This window comes from Mustela erminea, chromosome 3, assembly GCF_009829155.1.
Source record: "Mustela erminea isolate mMusErm1 chromosome 3, mMusErm1.Pri, whole genome shotgun sequence".
Classification (NCBI taxonomy): Eukaryota; Metazoa; Chordata; class Mammalia; order Carnivora; family Mustelidae; genus Mustela; species Mustela erminea.
Genome location: NC_045616.1, coordinates 119,799,153 through 119,824,389, shown reverse-complemented (window position 1 = coordinate 119,824,389; position 25,237 = coordinate 119,799,153). Strand labels below are relative to the sequence as shown.

At 43.4% G+C, this 25,237-nt stretch overlaps 1 protein-coding gene across 3 annotated transcripts in view; it reads left to right on the top strand.

Moving 5' to 3' along the window:
• The first annotated feature begins 612 nt into the window (after window positions 1-612).
• The window catches only part of GRIA1 (glutamate ionotropic receptor AMPA type subunit 1), a 307,685-nt gene continuing 283,060 nt past the window's right edge, over window positions 613-25,237 (top strand). For all 3 annotated transcript variants that reach the window (XM_032337241.1, XM_032337242.1, XM_032337243.1), the window contains exons 1-2: window positions 613-1,129; window positions 4,134-4,271. In XM_032337241.1, coding sequence (XP_032193132.1) covers window positions 1,048-1,129; window positions 4,134-4,271 — 220 coding nt within the window. In that variant the 5' untranslated portion in view covers window positions 613-1,047. The remainder of the gene's footprint in view (window positions 1,130-4,133; window positions 4,272-25,237) is intronic.

Below are 25,237 nucleotides of genomic sequence, written 5' to 3'. Positions count from 1 at the left end.
GTATCCTTAGCCTTTGTTGTACACCCACACGATTCTGATGCTGTAGACTCCTGTGGCATGCAGGGAAACTGGGAAGGGGACCCATTTTACATGCCCAGGATCCGGAAGAGACCACCAGTTCCTCCTGTAAAAGCAGACAGGGACCGCCAAATGTCCAAGCTGAGGCACCTGCCAATCACTCCAGACCCTCTGGTTTGCCTCTCTGTTATTCCTGTTAGGGAGGAAAAGGCTTTATTTTCCTTTAAAGCTCCTAGGAGGGATTTCTAGGGTCTTCCCCCTCAGGAATTAGTTGTAGGAATAATTGGGCCAGTGGAGTGCAGGAGATATATCCAGCACAGCCTGTGTGCTCCTAGAAAAAGTGACCTAGATCAAGCAGCGGGTGGATGGAGGACTATTGTGGGGACCCCCTGCCACCTACTGACTTGCAGCTGAACCCACATTTCCAGTAGCATCTGTAGGGCTGGGAGCTGGGGGAGGGGACAGAGAGAGCTGGGGGAGGGGTGGGGGAGAGGGAGGGGGTTGTTCCTTTCAGGACCAGGCTCCCTGTATCATCCCCCAGCCCCAGCCCCCACCACCACCCATCTGCACACACAGAGAGGAGGAGAAGGTGAGGACTGGGAGACAGGGGGTGGTAGGCAGAGGAGGTCAGCCCTGGAACTTGAGCTGGCTTGGTGGGTATTAGCGCCGCCTGAGCTCGCAGCCTGTGTGAGTGTGAGGGGGAGAGCGAGAGCAAGGGAGGGAGAGAGAGGCAGGCTGCGAGAGGAGAGAGGAGAGGGGGAGCAAGCGCTCCGCCAGCATGAGGACGGGCTTCTCTTTTCCGTGCTCAGTTAATCTGGCTGTCAGTTGGTGTTAACGCTGCCGTTTAAGTGCTCTGATTCCAAGGGAAACAGACAAACCTCCCAGAAGGAAAGAAGGAAGCAAGCAAGGAAGGCAGGAACTGCAGGAGGAAAAGAAAAGGCAGAACAGAGAGAGGAATCAAGGGAAGGGGGGGAAATACCAAATCTATGACTGGACCTGGGCTTCTTTTTCGCCAATGCAAAAAGGAATATGCAGCACATTTTTGCCTTCTTCTGCACCGGTTTCCTAGGCGCGGTAGTAGGTGCCAATTTCCCCAACAATATCCAGATCGGTGAGTGAGAGGGGCAGCCTGGGGAGGGACTTTCTGGGTCTGGAATGGTTATTTTTTGGGGGGGGGGTGTCTGTGTCCCTCAAACCCCCTGCTATGGACTGTGCTTAGAGAGAAAGCTGGGTGATGATGGAAGGCGGACTTGGACTGCCAGCAGGGGAGGGGGCTTCTCTTGATCAGATGAGAGCAAAGGGAAGTGTGCATACACATATTTACACATACAAACACAGCTCCACACACACCACTCACACTCTAGGCATGAGCATGTGAAATGGAGGAACCACTGCTTTGAAAGAAAGAAAATTCAGGCTGTAGCGAGGAGGAAAGGGGTAGTGGGTGTTTAAAGGAGTTCACTCCATTGCTCGATAGATGGTGCCTGATTTTATTTATTTATATCAATATGTGTGGTGTATTTCTGTGTGTGGTGAGGTATTAAATATGCACATATGTATTTAACTGGCTGAGGTGATGATTTCCTGGCTGGAGGAGGGGAAAGAGACCCTCTGAAAGGAGTGAAGGGTGCTGGGTTTATCGCAGCCCCTGAAATAATGCCAGGAGGCCCCCACTCTAAGTCGAGGGGGGGCTCTCATTCCTGCACTGGACGCCCCCAGCTGCCTTCTCTCTGCTGTCTGCCATGCTGGGCTGGTGGTCCCCAGTCCTCCGATCCCGGAACTTCTTAGCCTGCCTTTATTTTTGCCCTTGCCCCCACCTCATAGATGTGCCATCCACAGACATCGTCTACCTTTTACACATACATTAGCCCACACAGACACATGTTTCCCCTCCCTCTTAGCTGTCCCCATCCCTAGGCTCTATCTTCTTAACTTAGAGGCAGGTTTCAACATGCTGCCTGCCTTTTTGTTCCCCCTTTCCCCCTCCTGGTTGTCATGCTTCTAAAAGGACCCCTCACCGTCCCTGCATTTCTGGGGCAGCTGACAGATACTGCTTCTTTTAATAACAACGGGTGAGAGCAAAACAAACAGGAGCAATAACACCAGTAACAATGCGTGTCCACAAGGGCTCGGGGCTTCAGTGTGACCAGCGTGCCAGCACTGTGTGTGTCCTGGAATAGACCTAGCTGCTTTGCTTGGAGGCATTTTGGTTGGTTTGGGTTCTGTTTTCTCTCCCCCACAGGGACATAGCTCCACTAGGGAAAGTTGCTATTACTGGTACTTTGTGTTCTTTGTGTGAGTGTGGTGGTGGGGGGGGTAGGATATGGTGCAAGTCCTATTCTGCTGGGCACACATGTGCCGCAGTACCAGGCTCTCCCGGCCTCTCCAGCATGCCGGCTCCGAGGGTGGTTGGAACAGCCATGGAGTAACTTGCTTTGTTTCCTGACACCTGTTAAACTATATTCTGAAGTGTGTCTGTGTATATGTGTTAGTACCTTACACGCAAAACAAAACTTCCTGCCTCCGGAGACACTTCCCTTGAAGCCCCATCTGTGCCGCCTACCTCCCCACCCCTACCCCCCTCTTTCATTCATTACGGAGGAGGCAGGGGACGGGGGACACGTTTGGGGTGTGGTCACCTGGTGGGGGGAGGGTGGGTGGAGCGTCAGAATCCAGCAGGACTTTTTTGTTTTTTACTCTTTAAAATGGTGGCATATTAACATGTGTAAATCACTTGCTCTTCTGTGGAGAAGATTTTGTTTATGTGGGAACTTGCGCATGGCCTGTACGTTGCTGGTTGGAAATGCTTGTCTTGAGATGTGTGGACTTGCTCTCTCTTAAGTGTATTTGTATACAGCACCGTAGGTATGAAGGCGGGGAGGTGGTTTGTGTTTTGGGTACGCATATGGGATATGTGTCTGCCCCCATGTATCTCTGCAGATTTTTCATCATATTTAGTTCCAACTTATTTGTTCAACTGGTAAGACCATTGTTTGTTTTCAAATAAAACGCTGAAACATTACATTGTAGGACAAATGCTGAGAATATCACTGCCATCAGGTAGTATTTAATTCTACTTGTACGATTGCTAATAAAAGCCTCACAGTCCATTTTTTGGTTCTGAAACACAAACACATACCCACTGTGTAAGAAGTTGTAAGTATACTACGTTGGGACTGTGATTCCTGTCGAATCTGAGATAAACTTCTCTGTAAACATTCATTATAGTTCAGTCTCTGGAAATAGCTGATTCGAATCCATAGAAATAGAATTCAATTCATTTTACATTGTCCACAGTAAATACAAAGGTCAGCCATGTACTCTGGCGTCTTGGAACTAGAGCCCCAACAGGCACCTTTGTTATGCTTTTCACTAGAATAGAATGTTCATACCCTCTTGACATTCTTAAACCCCCACACCTTTGAAGTCCAGGAATCTACCATGCAAATAGACACACCATGGCAATCTCTTATGTAACAAGCCATTCCTAGGTAGCTGGGATCATGAGTGTCAGAGAAGAAGCAAAATACTGTTTGTAAAAATTCAGGGTTTTCAGAAGAAATGAATAATATACCTCAGAGGTGACAGAATAGTTAAACTGCACGCAGGTCTTGCCAGGTCAGAGACCAAAAGTGTCAAAGCAAAGGGTTATAGTGCTGAAGAAGCCCACAGGGTCCCAGAGCTAGATTTCCCCCTGCAACATTTGTTAGTACTACTTCCTTTAAGTCTCTGTAATGAGGAATGGGTCCGATAGAGGAAAGATTAGGCGCAGCAAATGTTTACGTGCCCACAGAGCTTAGGCTGCCTGGATGGTTACAGGAAGGAGGAGGAAGAGAAACGCAGTTATCCTGTTTTCTCTGATCTCATCTGGGTTGAGGAGTGAACAACCAAATATTTGGGTGGAATGATGGAGGCTCTTGTCACATCCAAGTTCATCAGTGGAAGTTGAAGCCTCCATGTCCACTTGAGTCTCTCTGAACTCCCCTCCCCACCAGTGAAGGCTACACCTAGTGAGTTTGGCACAGGGAGAAGAAAAGGGCCCATCTGGGGTGGGGTGTTGGGGGATTAAACCCGTCTCTATCCCAGATACCATGTTGCATTTTCTTTCCTTGTAGGGGGATTATTTCCAAACCAGCAGTCACAGGAACATGCCGCTTTTAGATTTGCTTTGTCACAACTCACAGAGCCCCCAAAGCTGCTCCCCCAGATTGATATTGTGAACATCAGCGACAGCTTTGAGATGACCTATAGATGTAAGTAATCGCTGCTATTCCTGACATTTCTTTCTGCGATCGACCAATGAAAAGAGAGCGTGCGAGTAGGTGGTAGTGTTGCAAAAAACCGCTTGAGTTGTCATTCGTCTTCATAAGAGAAAGCCCTCCAAGAAAAATTTCCAGGGCCTTTTGAGTGATTCTATCAGTTGGTATTTTAGATCCTGGAATGCTTTAGAAAATGGGACTGCTTTTTCACTGTCAGCTAACTTTAAATGCCAGGACGATGGGTGCTTGGGTTGACTGCCTCTTCCCTACCTTGCAGAGGTTTTCTTCTTCAGCTGAGAGAGTTTCACACATAAGAAACTTCGGAGAGATGGAGAATTAAAGATAAGGACTTGGGAAATGTGGTTTAAAACGCTTACGCCTCTCCTATGCACAAGTTAAAAGGAGAAAATATACCCGTAGCTGATTAGAAAGGATATGTGACAAGTTGTCTATCTGGTTCCCCACTTTGGGAAATGACCTGAACTTTTGTAAAGTTGGCGCCTTGATTACTTCCAAAATGCTTTGAAGTGATTGATGCTTAAGACATAGTTTGTTGGATGGCCTTTGAGAGATGATCTCAAGAAGGAGAAGGAAGAGAGAAATCTCTGACATATGAATTGAATGCATAGGAAAATGTGGGCAACAAATACCATTTTGAGTTTTTCTCACAACTAGGACTGAAAAGGAGACCTGTGTGGTTCCATGATTACAATTTGATGACAGATGGTGGCATAAAAATTAATCAGTAGAGACATTTTCCCTTCAGGGATTAAACTCAAGTAGGAATTTCTGGCATGGAGGTGTGAGCTGAATGGCCAAGAACAACTGGCGACCCAAATCTGGGTTAAACTGGTTAAATAGGCTTTGTGTGCCCCTATGGACTTGGTGACTCCTACTGAGCTTTGCACAAAGACATAGATCACATTTCCTTCACCTCTTTCCCACATTCCCTCATGGTGGGCTCTCAGTGGGTTGAACTGAATGTGCATTCTGCATGGAAAGCTCATATGGAGAATTTGGAATTCTCCCTGTTCCTAAGACCACTCATAAGATAATGTTCATACAAAGTCCCAAGAATTATGATTATACCAGATTCCACTTATTGAGGATTTACTGTGTGTTAAGAACTATGGTAAGTATTTTAGAGACAATTATATTAGCATTTATTATCACTTATTGAGCACCACAATGGCCCCTGCAATGCACTATTTTTCATGTGTTAGCTGATTTAATCACCGGAGGGGGCACTAAGTTACCTTCTTTTTAGGAAACTGAGGCTGCACCAAGTTACATAACTTGCCCAGGGTTGCCCAGGAAGTAAATGGTGGTCCTGTGACCCCCACATTCCATGTTCCTGGCACTGTGACAGGTACACTGTTCTTTATGGTAGCCTGATCAATCTGCTTAGATTACCCAAGAAGGAAAAGGAAGTTTTCGGAGACTTTTAAGGCAGTGGCTTGATCAAGCACTTAAGGAGAGAACCTTATAGTGCTTCAAATTATAGCTGTGATTTTACACAGGAGTGACCCATTGAATAAATAAAATAGCAGTTTTGCATTTTGGTAACACTGAGGTTGAAAATTTTATCTACTGTGTTATTCACTATCCTTAAAAAAAAGCTGGAGTTTAATTGTGAGGTATGTGTTCTGTGAAACCATCTCCCTGGAAAGCTGAATAATGTTGAGGAGGTAACCTTCCTTCCTTTTGATACAGCTTAGAGTAAAGCCTTTGAAAGGAGGATTTGGGTGTGGGCATCAACATATCTAAAACCCGCCTATAATTATGCATAATATTTTGCCCTTATATGCATATGCTAATTTGTTTACTGAGGAGAGGCTCCACAGCTTCTGTCATACTCCATAGCTTTTGTCATCTCTCAAAGGGGCCCCTTACTCCAGAAGGATTACTTGCTTAAGGAATCAGGAAAAATAAGTGGCTGGTGTGTGCATTCACTTATAGTGCTGCGAATGGTCTACAGCAGAGTTTGGTGGAATGAGATGTTAACTGCTGTCCTAGTGTCAAGATGTTGACTGGCAGGACAAGATAATAAAAGACAGAAAAAAAAAGAGGAGGAAATGTTCTGAGGCCAAAGGTGGTGCTTCTGTATTGTTATCTTAACTACCTAACACTTGATCTCGAATAGGGTTGTTGGCCATTTACTGGGGAGATTGAAATAGGATACACATCCTATTTCATGTCATCCATGGTGGTTAGTGAACCTGGAGTGAAGAGATCTAGGTTCTTAAACTTGATTCCTGCCATGTACCGTTGCACAGGTTTCTATTAATTTGGCCATCCTTTAAATGTTTCTTCAATACTCTGAACTGAGATGGACCCTGGGAAAAGAAATGATAAAAGGCCCTTGCTTTCAAGTAGCTTATGGTGCAGTGGGTAATGTTGCTGTGGGGATTGTATGAGAAGCAATAATGCTGTCTTGTGCTTAGCTCTCTATTTTTTCCCTTTAGCTCCAAGATCAGAGCCAGTACTAGGCAATTTGCATGGCAGTGCTGGCATTGTAATTCCCAGCCTGCCTGGAAGATTCTGTTAACTTTTATAGGAGCCCAGGAAACCTTCTGGAGCTATGTTCCCTATGGTCTTTTGATTTGGGAAAACTGTACATCTGTCCTGATTGGAATTAAGTAAAACATGTCAGAGGAAGTAGACAGGTTTTCAGTAGGCTACACTAATTAATCATTTATGAAAAATCAAGAAAAGCATCTTATTCAGGTGAAATCTGAATCTGGTGAAATTTTGAAATCTGGACTAGTAGTTAAATTAAGTGCTTCAGTTTTACCTCCAGAAAATAACTAAATACTTGTTTTTCTTTCTTTTTTTGAATTTTATTTATTTATTTATTTATTTGAGAGTGTGCATAGGGCGGAGGGGCAGAGTAAGCGAGGGAGAGAGAATCTCAAACAGACTCCCTGCTGATCATGGAGCCCTACCGAGGGCTTGATCCGAGGACTCTGAGATCATGACCCGAGCTGAAATCAAGAGTAGGACGCCCAACTGACTGAACCAACCCGGCGCCTCCCTAAGTATTTGTTTTTCCGTAATGTTTGCTGTCATTTGGTTCTTTTCCTGCCCATTTTGCTATTCACTATCCCTCCACCAGAGGGTAGAGAAGGGAAGGGAGAGGAAGTGTAAGGAGAACTATTCCTGCTGGAAATGTTGGCATGAGAGGATTACAAAGGGAAAGTGATGCTTGTATGGTAGGGGATGAGGGGAACATGGAAGAGGAGCACTGCTACCACCAGTGGCCAGATGAGAGTTTTGTATGTTCTTTGCATTCGAGCTTTCTTGCTTTCCTTGTCCGCCGTCATTAGGGGATAATAAAGTCACTGAATCAGCAAATGCCTTACATTTTCCTCTCAGCACTCATCCAAGCCTAGAGGGGCAGGAGTTGAGGAGCCTGTCCATAGAGACTGTAGTTAACTGACCAGCTATTCAGTTTAGCTTGGTGCCTTTGTGGTAGGTAGAGATAAAGGGAGAGATGAGATGCAGATTGGGGTTTGTATTGGATGTCTAAGGAGCAATCACAACTTAATTCTTACCTTTCCATTTATTCATGCTGCACATATACACTGAATGCCTAACTTCATGCCCAGTACTGTCCCAGTGCTAGGAATATAATGGCCAACAAAGAAGACACAGTCTTTTTCCTAGTGGGGGTTACAGTTTTAGCCAGGAAGACCTCAATCTTCAGTGCATAGAAAATTCAACCAGGGAGCGTATTTAAAGTAAGACTTGGAGATAGATTCTGGACCTCTGAGTAAGAATATTCAAGAGCCAACACTGGGGGGATTCCATAGTAGTTAGTATGGGGATCACACTTTGAGAAACTCTTTAATCTAAAAAGCTTTCCATTCCCTTAGCACGTGTGTTTGAGCCCTTAATCAAGCCCAGACATGGTGTTAAGCACTAGAAGTACAGGCAAAAGTAAGACATGTTCCCTGCCCTGTAGGACTTTATCTGTAGTGAGGCCGACTGTCCTGTAAAGAGAAAATTACAATGTCGTATTGGAGTAACAATTTGTAGGGAGTGTTGGAGATGCCCTGAGGAGTGGATGTGGCCTCCCAGAGGGTGGTGGCAGAATTGAGTCTCAGTGATAAATAGCAGCTTTCCAGGAAGACAAGGTAAGGGGGGCAAAAAGGGGGTGAGGCAAGTGTGTTCTGGCAGAGGAATGACAAGTACAAAGGTAAAGGGGATAACTTTACTCTACTACTCTCTTGCTCTGGCCTCTTGTGGAAGTCCAGGCTGGGCCTCTCATCATTTATCTAATACTGCAGAAGGGGTCACCTAATGGCCATCTGTAAGCAGGTACAGCACAATATTTAAAAATCATGGAATTTCACATCAAAATTTGGGTATCTTAGGTCTCTTTGATATTTTAAAAGATGTGGCAATTTTGGATCTCACATCTATATAGCCCCAATTTGCCAGGATAGAGGTGGGAGTACTCCATCGAGATGGTTACTTTCCCAACCAGCCCATTTCTCTCATTTTATTTAGCTTGCCTGTCCCTTGGAAGCATTCTGTTTTCAATCCCTAGTTGGTTTGTCCTGCATTGTTGCCTTGATGTGTGTCTATAAGTCAACTTCACCACCAGAATGTGAAACACTGTCCAGAAAGGTCATGTATATCTATGGTTCAGTGTTGCTGACAACACCCAGCAAAGGGCTGTACCCCTAATACAAATGAACCAATATCTCCAGAAGCCAAGGAATCACACAGCAAAAGATGCTCAGAGCTAGAGCGCCTGGGTGGGTCAGTTGGTTAAGCCTCCAAGTCTTGGTTTCTGCTCAGGTCATGGTGTCAGGGTTGTCGGATCAAGCCCCACATTGGATGCATTGGATTCCACACTCAGCATGGGGTCTGCTGGAGATTCTTTCCTTCCCCATTCCCCCTGCACACTCCTTCTCATGCTCATTTGCTGTCTCTGTCTCAAATAAATAAATAAAATCTTAAAAAAACAAAACAAAACAAAACAAGATGCTGAGAGCCTATGTGGCAGTCAGGTGGAGGCTAATTGCCTAACGATAATGGGTTTCCCTCTGTTATAGACCCACTCACGAAGCCCAAGGGGGATCTAGCCAGACTTCAGGCATGGATAGCAGACAGATGGCATCTTAGCTCTTGCCTAAGAGTCCCTCATCATTTTAGAGTTGCAGGCTAATAGTTCAGTGAATTTAAAATGCACAGGGCTTTTTGGAAAATGGCATAAAAATCTAGATTTCTGGCTTCTCTAAAAACCTTAGGGCATCAGGCAGCCCTGGACGTACATTCCTGCTCAGCTTCTCTTGTCTAGAGTTGAGAAGTGCCGTCCTCTTTCTTTTTGCTTTCCTTTAAGATTTTATTTATTTATTTATTTATTTATTTATTTATTTATTTATTTTTGAGAGAGAGAGAGAGAGGAGCAGGGGGAGGGGCAGAGAGAGAGGGACAAGCAGACTCCCCCCTGAGCAGGGAGCTCTACATGGGGCTCTATCCCAGGACTCTGAGATCATGACCTGAGCTGAAGTCAGATGCTTAACTGACTAAGCCACGCAGGTGCCCCAGTGCTGTCCTCCTTAGGCATAAGGCATAAACTCTCAAGTTCACCAAAATCTTCAGCACTCCCTGTTGTACATGTGGTCAGTGTAACAAAATTATACTGCTTCCCAGGCATGGAAGCAAGCCAGTGTGCTCACACCTAATTTATATCCTTCAGTACATGTCATTTCATTATTTCATTCCAATCATATCTCTTCTTCACTCTATAACTAATAGTGGAGGACACAAAAGGTATGTAACTTCTGTTCTCAAAAAAATCTGTATGTAGTAATGAAGAGAATAGAGGGCTGGTTCTAGGTAAACAAAGATGATCTCAGAGACCTACCATGTGACAGACCCTTCACATAGATTGTCCTTGAGTTTTATAACAATCCTGAAAAATCATTAGCACCATTTTGTATATGATGCTCTGGAGACTGAGTCAAGTAAGGGCCTTCCCCGTATTCTAGAGTGGAGAAGGACTGAGCCAGTATTTGTAGTCAGCTTTCGGGACTCCAAAACTCAGTGGGCTTTCTCCCTTCCAAAATGCATGACTCTAGGGACACAGAAAAGAAAAAGAGCAGTAAGAGAGTCCAACACAAGAAGTGCCCCAGTGAAGTTTATGATTCAGGGTTGAGAGCTAAGTCTTCTGAGGCAGAGCATGGCTGTGCATAATAAGCAAGACTCCTGGGGAGGTTGAGGCGGCGCTGAAAGGTGGAGCATGTGTTTGTGGTTGGGAGGTGCAGAGTTCAGAGTCCGTCTCCTGCATCCACCCTGTGCTCTTGGTTAAAGAGCCGATGTCCGCCTATCTCCCGCTGATGTTACAAATCTGAGTGTGGCTTTTTCATCGTCACCCATGCCTTGACTTTAAGACATGCAGTCATCAACATGTGTCTGTTTTTCACTCTGGGTTTTTTTAAAAAGTAATATTGATAACACAAGCTTCTTTGTGTCAACGTTTATGAACATTGCTTCTTCTGACTACTTTGAAGACTCTGCTGAGATCAGTGAGACTACTGCTCTCTCAGACACTCAAGATAAATGGTTAAGATTCATTCATTTGTTCATTCCTTCAAAACATTGTCATTGCCCTCCATGAGCCTATGTGCCATTACTGCCCCCTCCCACACCCTAGCAGACAGCAGTCATTGACTACACAATTCTTTCCCAATGAATATAGACATGGCCTGAAATTATTTTTCTCTTTTCTTTCTTTGTCCTTCCTTTCTTCCTCCCTCCCTCCTGCTTGCTTGCTTCTTCCTTCCTTCTTCCCTTCCTCTCCTCTCTTCTCCCCTTTTCTCCTCTCCTCTCCCCTCCCCTGCCCTTTCCTTTCTTTTCTTTTTTCCTTCTCATCATAGCATTCCAGGCAGCTACTTCAAATTGCTCAGAGTCGAAGTTGATGCAAAAGATAAAAATCCATTCACCACTACAAGACATCACACTAGGAATAGAGGAAAATAAAATGCATCAGGCATTGATTCTCTCCTCAAAGTGCTCAGGTTCTTAAAGGGGAAATAGGCATGCACAAAACACCTGATATAATGGAGAGGTTTTCTCTCTCTTTCTTTCCTCATATCTTCCCCACCCCGCACCCCGCCCAAAAAACACACCAAGTTTTAAGCAGTGAAAAGTATGTGAATTGGGATTTGAAGACATGGGTTCAAATTCTGGACTATCTATCCCTAGGAAACATTCCTGTGTGTGACTTTGGAAAAGCACCACTGCCCCAACCTTATTTATAAAATAAAGCTCTTATCATTTCTGAGAGTCCCTCTAGGGCTATATTTCTATGGTGAGAGTGTATGAAAACTCAGGGACAAACTGTTTAGAAAAGAAGCTCTTCTATCAGCCACTAGTTCGACTGAGAATCTAAGGAAAGCTCTGAACTTACCCCCAGCACATTACACATCCAGGCTACATTTTGTAAACCAGGGCAAGAGTACTAAGCCTCCCATGGGTCTCAGGTGCATTCATTCAATATTCAACAAGTATTTATGGAGCGCTTACTACCGTGAACGAAAACAGAAGGCAGCCCTGTGCTCATGCAGCTTACCAGCTAGTGAGAGATGGAGATATTGTCAAATGATTGTACAGATGGGTGTATCATCATAGACTGTGATAAAGATTTCATGTGAAAGAAGGGGCCATGATTCAATGGAAGCATAGTACAAAGGAATCAGCTCTGGGCAGAAGGATGAATAGGTGTTTGAGCCAAGAACTAAAGGCTTTTAGCGATGTGGTACTTGGAAAAGAAGGCATATTCTAGAAGCTTCCTGAGCAGAAGCATGAGAGGAAGGGAAATGAAGGGTGTGGGGGGCTGGAAAGGATGGCAAGGGCGAGGCCTTGTGGGCCCTGTTACAGATTTTGATTTTTAGCCTAAGAGCTGTGGGAAACCCACTGAAGGGTTTCAAGCAGAGAAGTGTCATGTTCAGATTTCTGTTTTCTCACCAGGAATCAGATGCTCGAGAGCACTTTGCCACTTTCATGTTCCCTGAAGACTTTCTGCTTATGTAGCAATGATCTTTGTGCCTTTACTCCTGTTGCCAATTTGGGATAAAGTCTGGCAGATGGGCAGAGGGCTGGGGACAGACGCTGGGGGGAAGGGAAAGCTGATGACTGGGTGTAGGGGTAAGTTGTCATGTGTGCTCTGTGGTGTGCTCGTGGGTGTGCTCATGGGAACTGGAGGCTGATCCAGCACAGGGCTGGTAAGCTTAGGCTTGCAAGTGAGGAGTCAGCTGGAGTCCCCACTTACTTCATCAGCAGGAACCTTGATGTGCAGTCAGACTGGCAGTTCAATGCTGTTTCCTCCACTTGCAGCTACAAACCTTTCCTTCCCTGTTCCCCTGTTGAAATTCTGTCCTTCTGGTTAGTCCTAGCCCTTGTATCACCTTCTCCAGGAAGGCTTCCTTGCTTTCCCATGTTCACACCCACCTCCTCTGCCTCTTGGCCCTTTGTATCTTCCCCAGAGCAGTGGTCCCACGTAGCACTGGGTTTTAGTCCCCAGGACCCTTGTCTTATCTGACTAAGCAACTTGAGAGCAGTGGCTGCATTTTCTTGAGCTCTCTATCACAGTGTCCACCACAGAACAGCATTCAGCAATGCTAGTTGAATGGATGAATGAATGAATGAACAAATGAATGCATAGCTGTGTATTACATAACATGGGGGCAGTGATGAGAAAAAGCCTGAATTACTGCCATGAATGGGGGTTGTGCTTTAATATTATGAGTTTTGAGAGTTTCAATAGGCTGCATTGTAAATTCCTGTGGAAGGCTGTTAAAACTAGAAAGTGTTGCTAGAAAGTGATAGTTGTAAGCCGAATCAAAAGCTCAATCTGGCTCCTTTTGGACTATTGTCAGAAAGGGTCCTAGATAAGATATAAGACTCCACTTTCTAGATCAAGGATTTCTGGTTCAAGGCCTGCTGTGCCACTGAGGCCTTGTATGGTTTGGATAAGTCAATTCTGTTTCTCCAAAACCTCAGTTTCTTTCCAGTGAAGGAAATAATTCTCTCAAGGACATGTGGTTATTATGAGAAGGACCAAATGATAGCTGATTTCAAATCAACTTTCCACTCCATGCAATGCCATTAGATAGCTCCTTTCATTCTCCATTTTCCCCAGGTGAGAAACCTGAGTTCTCAGAGGGCGTGGGGGTAGGAGGAACGATGGCCTCTGTGTATCTGGTTCTATCCCTAGACATCTACAAGCTGAGAGGGCTTTCCTGGTTCCACTGGTGGCTGTGTCTGCTGCTGTTGTGGACCTGTAGGTTCCCTCCCCTGGCAGCAGCTCTGCTCCCCTGCTATCAGGGCTTGCTGCTTTGGTCACACAGCCCCCTGTGCTTTCAAGTGGCCTGTGCTGCTCCATGGCACCTGCAATCAGGGTGCGCTGTGCACTGAGGATCCTGGACAGCTCTTCCCACTCTGACAGCTCTTGTGACTTTAGTGTGTCACAGCTTGCTGTCCAAAGAGCACATGGAAGCCCAAGGTCATGGGAGGTCCAGATCACAGAGGATGCAGGCAAAATTGGGGTTAATGAGGCAGTTGGAGGCTAATGAATCTGATACCCAATGGCTAAGGTTGTTTCTGTGTGTGCATGATGTAGAATCTCTAGGATGGGAATGAACTGTTTAAGAACAGCATTTATTTTGTGTACAAAAGTGATATGTGTATTCTAGAAAACCATGGGGACATAGACACCAAACAAAATAAAATTTGTGTAATTACAGTACTAAGGATAAACTTCCCATCTCTCTTCTGAACATATCAACTTAAAAATTAAGAATAGATTGGTATTACTATCTTACATCATGATTTTTTTAATCCAGTGTTACATATGCTACTTTTAATATTATACATTTATTTTTAATGTCTTTCTAAAAACATAATGTACGTATGTACAACTTACATATCTACAATTTATTTCATTTGTCTCCTTTTATTGAATGTCTAGTTTATTTCCAAATAATTTCCTACAAACAATGCTATGATGGTCATCCCAATAAAAGTTTAATCATTTGTATGTATTATACTGATTTTAAGAGCATTATAGACCACTAGGACAATTTCTAATGAGATTTAATAGAATAGTTAGTATATACAGAAATTGCAATAATTTGTTCAGCATTTGTATTGACTTGTTGTATGGCTTTGAGAAATCTTTGTGCCCACTTTTGTTTCCAGATGTATAATATGGGGTTAGAATACCAGATTCTCAGGGCTATTAGAGTAATGTCATTACTCCTAAGAAAGAGCTTCAAAAAATGAGAAGTGCAGGGTAATATAATTAACTAGGCTTCTTATCTATTAACATAAATGCACCACAAGTATAAAGTGACTAATTAATCCTTAGTGTTTTCCTAGGAGGGTGGTCATTATCTATGAATAAATCTATTTTGTGGATGGGAAAAACTGAAGCCTCAAGGAAGCGAGTTTACCCGGGGTCCAAATATGCAACAATGCAAAATCTGAAAGTATGTCTTCTCACTTACTATTCAGTCCCCCAGACTGGACTAAATATGTGGGCCAATGTCTTTTGCTTGAGAAGTTACTGCTTCTAGAGAGAAAGGGCAGTCCCATTTGGGCAGTGAGCAGTCAAGACTCTTGGGGGCAAGTGACAGAAACCTAACCAATGGATAGTTTTGATTTTGTATACAGGTAGATTCAGGGGCTTGAATAATGAATGTCATGAGGAATGAGATATACCCCCTGAATTTTAATCTCAGCTTTTCACTAAATCGGCTTTATTCTCAGATCTATCTATCCTCAATATATGCCAGATCCCAATTGTCAGATCCCCGCACAACTAGCCTTTACCTGCCCATTTGAAGATCCACTGGAAAGGGAACTTCTCTTTTTCCCATCCATTCCCCTCAGAAAAAATCCTGGGCCTGATGTCGTTGAATAATGTGACACGGTGACCAGGATATTGTTATCTTTTGGTTGGTCTAGGTCTAGTCACATGTTCATTCTTAAAGCTTGGGGTGGTAAGAAGGACCAGGTGGATTGTTAGTTTCAGTCAGCCCCTACACCTGACTATAGGGACAGTGGGAAGGATTAATTCCCCAAAGGAAATCAGTGTACTATTCCTTAGTAGGCAAAATAATAATAATAATAATAATAATAATAATAATAATAATAATAATAAATTTTAAAAAATCCAGATGTTCTCCTTTGGTACCTTTTCGCAGAAAGAAAAATTTGGAGAAGCTGGGACTAGACAAAGTGTTGATATGCTGAGACACAAAAGAGCCACCAATGAGAGAGGAGCATACAATGGATGCTGGTGGGTAAGGCAAGATCAGAAGTCAGTGTAGGCAAAAGGTTTGAAATCCAGGCAGATTCATGAGTTAAAGCTGAGGAGATTTTGATAATCCCTCCTGAGCTAGGAGCTCAGGAGTTCATGGAACAATTTTTGGAAAGTGTAGTCCACCCAAAATGGTGTGGCTGGGTGGGGGTGTCTTTTCAGATTACTCTTTGACATTCAGATTACTCTTTGACAAAATGTTGGAGCTTTTCCCTAAGATACCTGGTGATTTTGAGACACCCATACTCTTTCCCAGTGACCAAGACATTGGTCTATCAGACATTCAAGCTATTGTGCACAAACTCTTTAACAGTCCTGGTAGGAATCTTGGCTGCAAATCTGATGAGCCCACACCACCAGATGGTAGGTTCTTCTAATTGGTTCCATCCCTCCTAGTTTTTGGCAGGAATGAAGGCTTTCCTATGCCTGAAGAGGGGGACAGAGAGAGCCAGGATGAAATGAAGGAGGTTTTAACCTCTGTTAAACAGGCAGAGTTCTTAAGCTAGTTTCTGTTCAGGGTGGTATGGTTCTTTCTTGTCAGGTCATGGATTCACAGTAGACTGAAATTCGAAAACTAATGTGATGAGACACAGGATTATAAGGATTAGAAAGTGCTTTGCTTAGCTAGAAAGGTCAGCTTATCTAGGGGAGGGATTTCACATATTCAGTTATTGATATTTAGGGAGCATTGTGATAGATTCAGTTATTATTTGATAATTATTCATCTCTTCCCCCAAACTCTTTGGGAAGAGTATATCTCCCTGCTCCATTCATTTTATGTTTGGTCATGTGACTGGCTTTTACAACTAGGATATTGTTAGGCAAGTTTCAAGCAGAAGCCATGGGGTGGGGGAACCACATGCCTCAGAGAGTCTGCTGGTCCCAGAAGAAAGAAAACTACAAAACACAGAGGTGCTGCAGTCAACGCACAAGCTAAAGTCTGAAGTGGAGCTGTCCCAGCTGACCTGCAGACCTGTGAACGTGCTAGTAAATGCTTATTGTTATATACATTAAGTTTGGGGATGCTTTGTTGTGTAGCAATATCTGACCAGTACAAGCAACCACTGTATGTTCCACATCCACATGTTACTAGGCACTGAGGGAACACTGCATAATGATAGATACAGTCCTGGTCTCCATGAGGCATAGGTTCTATAGGGACATAGGCAGTAAGTACATTAACAAATAAGAAGAATAGAAATTGTTACTATGGGTATAAAGAAAATAGAATGTGGTGACAAATCTCTATGGTAGAAGAGAATACCTACTTTAACTGGTCAAGAAGACCTCTCTAAGGAGGTGACTTCTGAGCTCAAATATGAAAGTTAGAAATGAGACAGCCGGACAAGGTATGACACCCTGTGGAATGTGAAAAACCAGCCACGTGGGCAAGTTAAATTGAGAATCCTGGTCGAGGCAGTGGAGAATGAGGGACCCTGAAAACATTCCTTGCAAATTGGGTCACTCAGTTGTTCTCAGGCAGATGCTGGTTTCTCTGCACCACATTATATACGCAAGTCAAGGGCTGACAATGGGGCACTTGCTACCATGGCAAGAGAGCCACAGGCTGTGGAAGCCACTGAGCATAAAAGCAGCAGATAGTAAGGTTCCCAGGGCATTCCTACCAGAGAGGTCATGGAATTGCCTATCCTTTCTGTCTTGGTTCCAGAATAGTGATTATTGCTGTTGCTTCTAAGGATGATAGGAGGGTGTGTGTGTGTGTGTGTGTGTGTGTGTGTGTGTGTGTGTTCTTTCACAGGGGAGAGAAACGAACTAGATGGTTTCTAGATCCTTTCCAAGTCTGTGATTATAAAACTTAAGGATTCTGAGATTTAAATTATGTGTGAAGGAAATGTTAAATCGAAGTACTTCATCTTAGCTTGGTGCCAAACTCCATTTGTTAATTGAGGTGGTTAATTAGGGCAGAGTCTCTCTCGAGCAAGCAGGATAAGCTCCAGCCATCCCGAACCTATCCAGTAAAGCCTATGGAGTTGCCACAGCTACAAGGGAGGACAGAAAACACCTAACGTGAGCCCTCCATTTAATCTGTACTCCAGACACTAAAAAGCAGGAGTCTTTGGGGATGGGAGCTCATAAAGGCCCACGTGAAGTCTAGAAACCAGGTATTTATTAACTTTGGAAAAATTACTTAAGCTGTACTTACTGTCTTTTCTTTCTTGCTCCAAGATCATTCTGAATACGTTCAAATATGGTTTCTGCTCTGACTATTCTGATGAACCAGGTCCTCTAGGGTTATTATGTATTCTTATCAACCCTTTCAGCTGTATTATGTTTTTGTTTGTGAGAACTGAACACCAATGGGAATCTTCACAGCTCTCCTTAAGACCTTAGCTTTGTGATGCTGTGTTCTTCCCACCAGCACCGCTGGGGCTCTCTCTGATCTCTTCTGCTCCTTTTTTAGCCTCTACGTTTTGGGTTCAGTATATCAAAAATAGAACTTGGCATCTCTTCTGCCAAACCCATTGCTCTTCCCTCACTTTAGTTCTCTTGAGTTACTCAAGCTCAAAATGTCAGTGTCTGACTCCTCCAGACTGTCCTCTCTCCATCCAGTACACGTGATGTGCTGTTTTGGCCACCACTATGACTCTAGACTCTGCCCACATTTTTTTTTTTCTTTTCTCATCAGATTCTGTCTTTAGCTTTCTAAATAGTCTCTCTGTGCTATGATCCACTTGCCACGCAGCAGGTAGATCAATGTCTTGAAGACTGTTTCTAATAGCGAAACTTCTCTGTCGTAAAAAAAAAATTGTCGATGGCTTCCCATCTTGTTTTAAGTTCAAACTGAGCCCAGAATATGAGTCTTTCAATAACACGGTCTCAGTTTGCCTACCTTGGAAAACTTACCTAACAGTCTACACTCTATGTTCCAGCCAATGTACCCTACCCAGTGTTGCCACAAACATGCCTCTCAGTCTCTCAATGCTCTGCTTTTGTTCATGCTTATGCTTCCACCTAGCAATGACCTTCCCACCAACTGAGAATACTTCATTTATTTATTCAACTAGTATTTACTGAACACCACTCTTTATTAGACCCCGGGGATGTGGCAGGGAGAAAAAAAAAAGCAAAATTCTTGCACTATTGGGGGTTACATTCTGATGAACAAATAAATAAATGTAATGATTTCATATAGTTGGTTAATGCCACAAACATAGCCGAACAGAGTCATGGAACAGACAGTCGGCTACAGAGCTAATTTAAGTAGGTGGTCAGGGTAGACGTCTCTGAAGGACTGATGTTTTAACTGTGCCTTATAACTAATAAAACTTCCTGTGATGATGGGAGGCATTCTATCTCCGTGCTGTCAGGTATGATAGCCACTAGACAGATGTGCCTGTTGAACATTTGAAATGTGGCTAGTATGACTAAGGAACTAAATCTTTAATGTTATTTTAGTTAATTTAAATTTAAATAGCCACATGTGGGTAATGGCTATGAGATGAGTGCATACTTCAGCACTAGAACTTTCTAGACATAAAAAGTAGTAAGTGTAAAGGCTTTAAAGTAAGAGTGAGTTTGCAGATTCAAAGAACAAAAAGATCCGTGGGCTAAAGCATACTAGAAAAGAGTTTAACAGGCTATTTTGTAGGACACCTACAAGAAATTGAGATTGATTTTAAATAATAAAAATTACTAGTGGGGTTTAACCTTAGGAGTAAGTGCATGATATGATTTTATATTTTTAAAAGTTGTTCCTTTCTAGAGAAGGGGAAATTGATAAACTGACATGAAAGTGGTGTGTATCAGTAAGTTATTGCTGCATAACAAATAACATCAAAATCCTAGTCACTTATACTAAACCTTTAAAAAACAACAACAACAATATTCTTCAGATTGACGATGAATCACGTGTTCTAGGCTGGTAAGGCTGAACTCCAGGAGGCTTTAGACCTGTCTTGTGTGTCTTTGTTTTGGGAGTGGGGGTGAAGGGGTAGCAGCTACCAAGAAAACCCCACAAAAAAACAAAAAAACACCTGATTCTTGTGGAGGGTCACCGGAGCACAAGAAGCTAAGCCTTATCATGCAAGTATAATTAAAATCTCTGCTTGTGTCAAATCATTTGTTATTCCATCGTTTCAAGCAATGCATTTGGCCAAACCTAACACTCTTGGGGCAGAAAAATATACTCTACCATCTAAGAGGGATTATAAGTCACATGGCAAAGGACGTGGATATGCAGTTCTATAATAATAACCCAGTGCACCACAGAAGGGCCAGAGGGAGAATAGCTAAGAGGCTTCTGTGACAGTCTACATGACCGATGATGGTAGTTTGAATCAAGGTTTAGCAGACGAAAAGAGGTAGATTTGTAATTTATTTTAAAGGTGTTAACAATAGTTCTTGGTGATGGATTGAATGTACAGTATACTGTAAGGAAACTAGATCTGTCTTTCCCTCTCTTTTTCTTTCTTTCTTCTTTTCTTCCTTCCTTCCTTTCTTCCTTCCTTCCAGATACAGAGAGAGAGCCAACACATACCTGTGTATGAGCTGGGGTAAGGGGCAGAGGAAGAGGGAAAATGAGAATCTTAAGCAAGTTGCATGCCCAGTGTGGAGCCTGATACAGGGCTTGATCCCACTACCCTGAGATCATGATCTTAGCCAAAATCAAGAATCGGACACAACCAAATGAGCCACCCAGGGGCCCCCAGATCTACTTTCTAAGGTGCTTCTCAAATATGACTACTCTTCTATGAAATTGTTTCTCATTCCTTCAATTATAACTGATCTCTTCCTCCCTTATTTTACTAGCTCCCTTTTTTAATTCTTTTGTACTGCTTTTTTTTTTTTTTTAAAGATTTTATTTATTTATTTGCCAGAGAGAGAGAGAGAGCACAGGCAGGCAGAGTGGCAGCAGAGGCAGAGGGAGAAGCAGGCTCCCCACCGAGCAAGGAGCCCGATGTGGGACTCGATCCCAGGATGCTGGGATCATGATCTGAGCTGAAAGCAGCCGTTTAACCAACTGAGCCACCCAGGCGTCCCTGTTTTGTACTGCTTTTATTGGTCCCTTTGAATTTATACCTTCTTTATATGGGGGAAAAGTCATATCTACTATCAAGACCCTGAGCTCTTTGGTGGGGTTGGGGGCAAGTTTATTTGTATTTGCAAGCCAAATTCTCAGGGTAGCTTTCCAATAAATACTTCCTGTGACCGTAAGGAACAAAGACTTCGGATACACTTTTGTAATTTTGAGTCCTGTGTGATCTTTGCAAGTGACTTAACCTGTCAGAGCCTTTGTTTTTTATTTTGTCAAGTGGCAGTAATAATACACTTTTAGAGTTGTTTTAAGGCTTGGAGGAGATAAATGTAGAAAATGCTTAGCGTAGGGCCTGGCACAGTAAGTGCCCCCCAAATGGGAGCCATTATTGTTTGTTCAACTTAATAGTGATGACAAGCTTTTTTGGAAATGTCTTCCTCCAGAGTTTTCATCAGAATATCCAGTGTTCTTGTTGCAATGAGGGACATGGAGAATAACAGTGCTCTGGATAGGATTTTGTAATTTAGTTAGGAAATATCTAGATCTAAAGCTTCTTTGATCTGAAAATGACAGCAACAACAAAACCCCAAAATAGAGCCACTTTGCTACTTGTTTCCTTTTACCATCTGCCAAGATGATTCCTTTTAGTTCTCCAGGTCTTGCTTAGAGTCAGCTGCCTTAAAATAATAAAATAAAATTTAAATCTGGTCCTGCACTTACTTGGGAACAAGAAAGCGAAATACTTTAAATATATAGCTAGTCGCTGCTGGAGTGAAATATAGGGCAATGTTGACGAAAATGTTGGAGGGATGAACTGCTCTGGGAAACTGAGTTTTAAGATAAAACAGTGGATTAATAAAAACCTGACTTTTTTTTTTAAAAAAAACATCTGTAATTTGAGACAGTTTCTGAAATGCACTCTTCTGCCTTCCTGCCTTTGGAAGATGACTGTGTTGATCCTAGTTTAATACTGCCTTGATCACAAGTATCTGATCAGTCCAGGGGCCACTGTGATCATGGACTGTCCAGCACCATAGATGAGAATGGAAGAAATCAACAAAACGGAGCTCATGAACAAAGCAGAGAGTTAACATGGTGAGTCTGAAGATCTAGAGGGAGGTTTCTGGGGACCCTGGAAGATACATTTGAAGAAGTGGGCCAGTTTCAGTCTAGAGAATGCTTTGAAGGCCACAAAAAGGTATTTCAGAGACAGAATAATAAAGTTTCATAGCTGATACACAAAAGGTTCCCTTTTTACATGAATAAAAACAGTTTTATTCAGCATTAACTAGAATAACTGTCCATCAGAATAAAGTTACCTGATATCAAATGACACAGAAAATCCACATTTCTACATGATAAGACCCCCAAGGGTTAGTTTTTCAAGGGCTTTAGGAACCCGACTAGTCTGTTTCCTGTTATAACTCTGATGTTCTGAGGCTGCTGGTAGGTGTAGGGGTTGGGGGTGGGCCAGAAATTCAACAATGCTGGATTAAAACAAAGTGGGGAGATTCTATTCTTTTGGATTTTGAAGTCCCTTCTACTGATACGGTTTATTGATTTCTCAGAGGGTGGAAGAGTATGTGTTTCCCAAATACAGCAGTCCCCCTTTGTAGTGAATTACCTATTAAAATCTTGCAGGACTCAATGCCTAGTCTGATCCTCTGTTTTACATATGGTGAAGTGAAGGCCTGGAGAGGACAAAGGCCTTTGTCTGCATTGAGTTAGTCTCTGGGTCATGATTCTAACACAGGGCTTCTGACCACCAAGCAAGGCCTTATTCCTCTCTTCCCAGCTTCCTATCAATTTTTGGAGCCAGTTCTCCAAACAGTTTTACCCAGAACAAGGAATTGCCGGTGATTTCAGAAAGAACTGGCAGACTCCAGGGAAGCACTTGCCAAATTGGCCCAGGCCAGCCTTGCTGCTGTGCTCCCTTTTCTCAGCCCTGCAAAGCCAGTTCTGGGTAACTTACGTTTAGGAAGAATATCTAGGAATAACACCCAGCCTCTGCACTACTATTAATAAATAAATAAGTAAGCCATGCAAGTTTTAAAAATTAGGCAAGTTGAAGCAAATTAGTTTTGATGCAACCTGTGAAGTTAGTATCAAAAATAAAAGTCACTGGGGTATCTGGGTGGCTCAGTGGGTTAAGCCTCTGCCTTCAGCTCGGGTCACGATCTTGGGGTCCTGGGATGGAGCCCTGTGTCAGGCTTTCTGCTCGGTGGGGAACCTGCTTCCTACTCTCTCTCTGCCTGCCTGTGATCTCTCTCTGTCAAATCAATAAGTACAATATTTAAAAATAAATAAATGAATAAATAAAATTCAGACTTCATACGGAGGTTGACCGTGCTGACATATAGTGGAGAGGGTGTCAGGACTAGAGGCAGAGTCTGCCCTAGGCCTTTACCTGATGGAAACAAGTCCATTCTTACAGGTACTATAAAGAAATCCCATGACTGGGCCTATTCCACCATGGGTGATTAGACTTTGGACTCCACAGGCCAGTCACAGGAACAGTGTTGCCGTACTTAAAGACCATATACAGATAGTCAAGGATCTGGAAAGCATTTCCAGTGAGGACTGGTGGGAGGCTGTGAGAAAGTCAGTCTTGGGCTGAATATGGCCCAGTCTTCACCCCTAAACATCTAAATGCCCATTTTTGAAAAAGGATTGTGTTTGTTCTCTGTGGCTTAGGAGGCTAAATAAAGACCAATGAATGGGAGGTTTAGTTTGACAGATCTTGGCTCAATCTGGCAGAGGCCATTCTAAGAGTATGAAAACTGGCTAGCAGGGGAGAGGATTCTCTTTTTCTGATTCTGGGCATCTCCCAATTAGCATGGCTACTGGAAGCCTGGCCCCTTTTTCAGAAGCACCTTGCCATCTTCACGCCAATGACCCAGTTCCTGTGGTATCACTTTAAGGAAGTCACTGGTTGGTTTCAGACTTGCCCTTTCTAGCCAATAAAGGCGTATCTTTCTGTGTACAGACTAATTCCATGAACTTATGCTAGACTGCATTGTGTCCCTTCAAAATTCATAGGTTGAATTCCTAACCCCAATGCGATGGTATTTGGAGATGGGGTCTTTGGAAGAAAATTAGGTCTAGATGAAGTCCATAAAGGTAGGGCCTTCATGAAGAGTTTAGTACCCTTATAAGGAGAGATAGAAGAGAGCTGGGGTGCACCCTTCCCCCCCACGCACGAACACACACACATGTGCACACACGTGTGCGCACACACACACACAGAGACATGGAAATCCATATGAGCACACAGTGTAATGGCAGACATTTGCAAGCCAACAGGAGGGCTCTCACCAGAATCCAATCATGTTGGCACCCTAATTTCAGAACTCTAGCCTCTAGGACTGTGAAAAAATAAATTTCTGTTTTTTAAGCCACCCAGCCTGGGGTATTTTGTTATGGCAGCCCAAACTGACTAATGCATCTGGTAATTGAGGTGTTTCCTCCATAATAAGTGGAAGTACTTCAGCGGTTGATAGGAAGCAAACGGAAGCTTAGGCAAAAGGATTGGGGAGGGGTGCGTTGGACAACTAGAGGGATTCTTGTAAACTAGACCTAAGATTTGACAGTTCTGCTGAGGGCTGGCTCTGTGCCCAACCTCCTCCCACTTCTCTTCATCTCACTAGACCAAGAAAATATGCACATCTGCTATCCACAAATACTCTGAATTCCCCCGCCAACGCAGATCCCCAGGAAAACCTAACACAAGCAGAGCAGTGGAGGAGATGCACAGGATATTTGGTGTTTCTCAGGGGGAGGGCTGATTTTTTTCTGACATCTTCTATCTTGGTCTCTTAATTTGTTCATAGCCAGTGAGCCACATGATGGTCCAGGGGAAAGATGGAAATGGGACAGTGGGGCTCAAGCCTCAGCTCTGTCACTGATTAGCCATATTGTCGGGTAACTCACAGATTCTCTCTTTTTCTCAGTTCCCCTCCATGACCCTGACCACTCTCCCAGCCTCAGTTTTATTCCTGTTCAGCAGAGACCATAGGGAGTAGTGACTGTGAATCCACACTTTAATGTCAGATAGCTCATGAACTCAACATCTGCCTTTTCTCACCTGTGAAACTCTGGGTGAAATTATGTAATAAATCTGAGTTTCAAGTTTATAGCTGTCAAATGGGGTTAATAACATTCCCTATCACCCATGAAAAGAACAGTCCCTTTACATGCACAGAATAAAAAATTGCCTATGAAGCTTTTACTGCACAGCCTATCATGCCAAGTAAACATTAGCTCTCTCTTGCTCCAACACTGTGGAAAAACTTGCAGTACCCCACAAAACACCCGGCTCTAATACACCTCTGGGCCTTGGCTATGCTGGTCTGAGAAACTCCTACTTGCCTTTTAATCCCCAGTTGAACAGTGAACTCAGGGAAGGGTTTTCTGGCTGTGTGATAGTGAGTCCCACACTCCCAAGGGAGCAGTGCTGTGCCTTCTTCAGCCATTATGACTCACACACCATCATGTTGTGATGAGTTTCTTATAAGACTTCTTGCCGGATCTCAGACCTCTCCAGAGCAAGGTCAATGTCTTTTTTAGCCGGGTTTTAAACAAAACTGGCATAGCCTTCATTAGGCATTAAGTATTTCAAGGATGGCCATT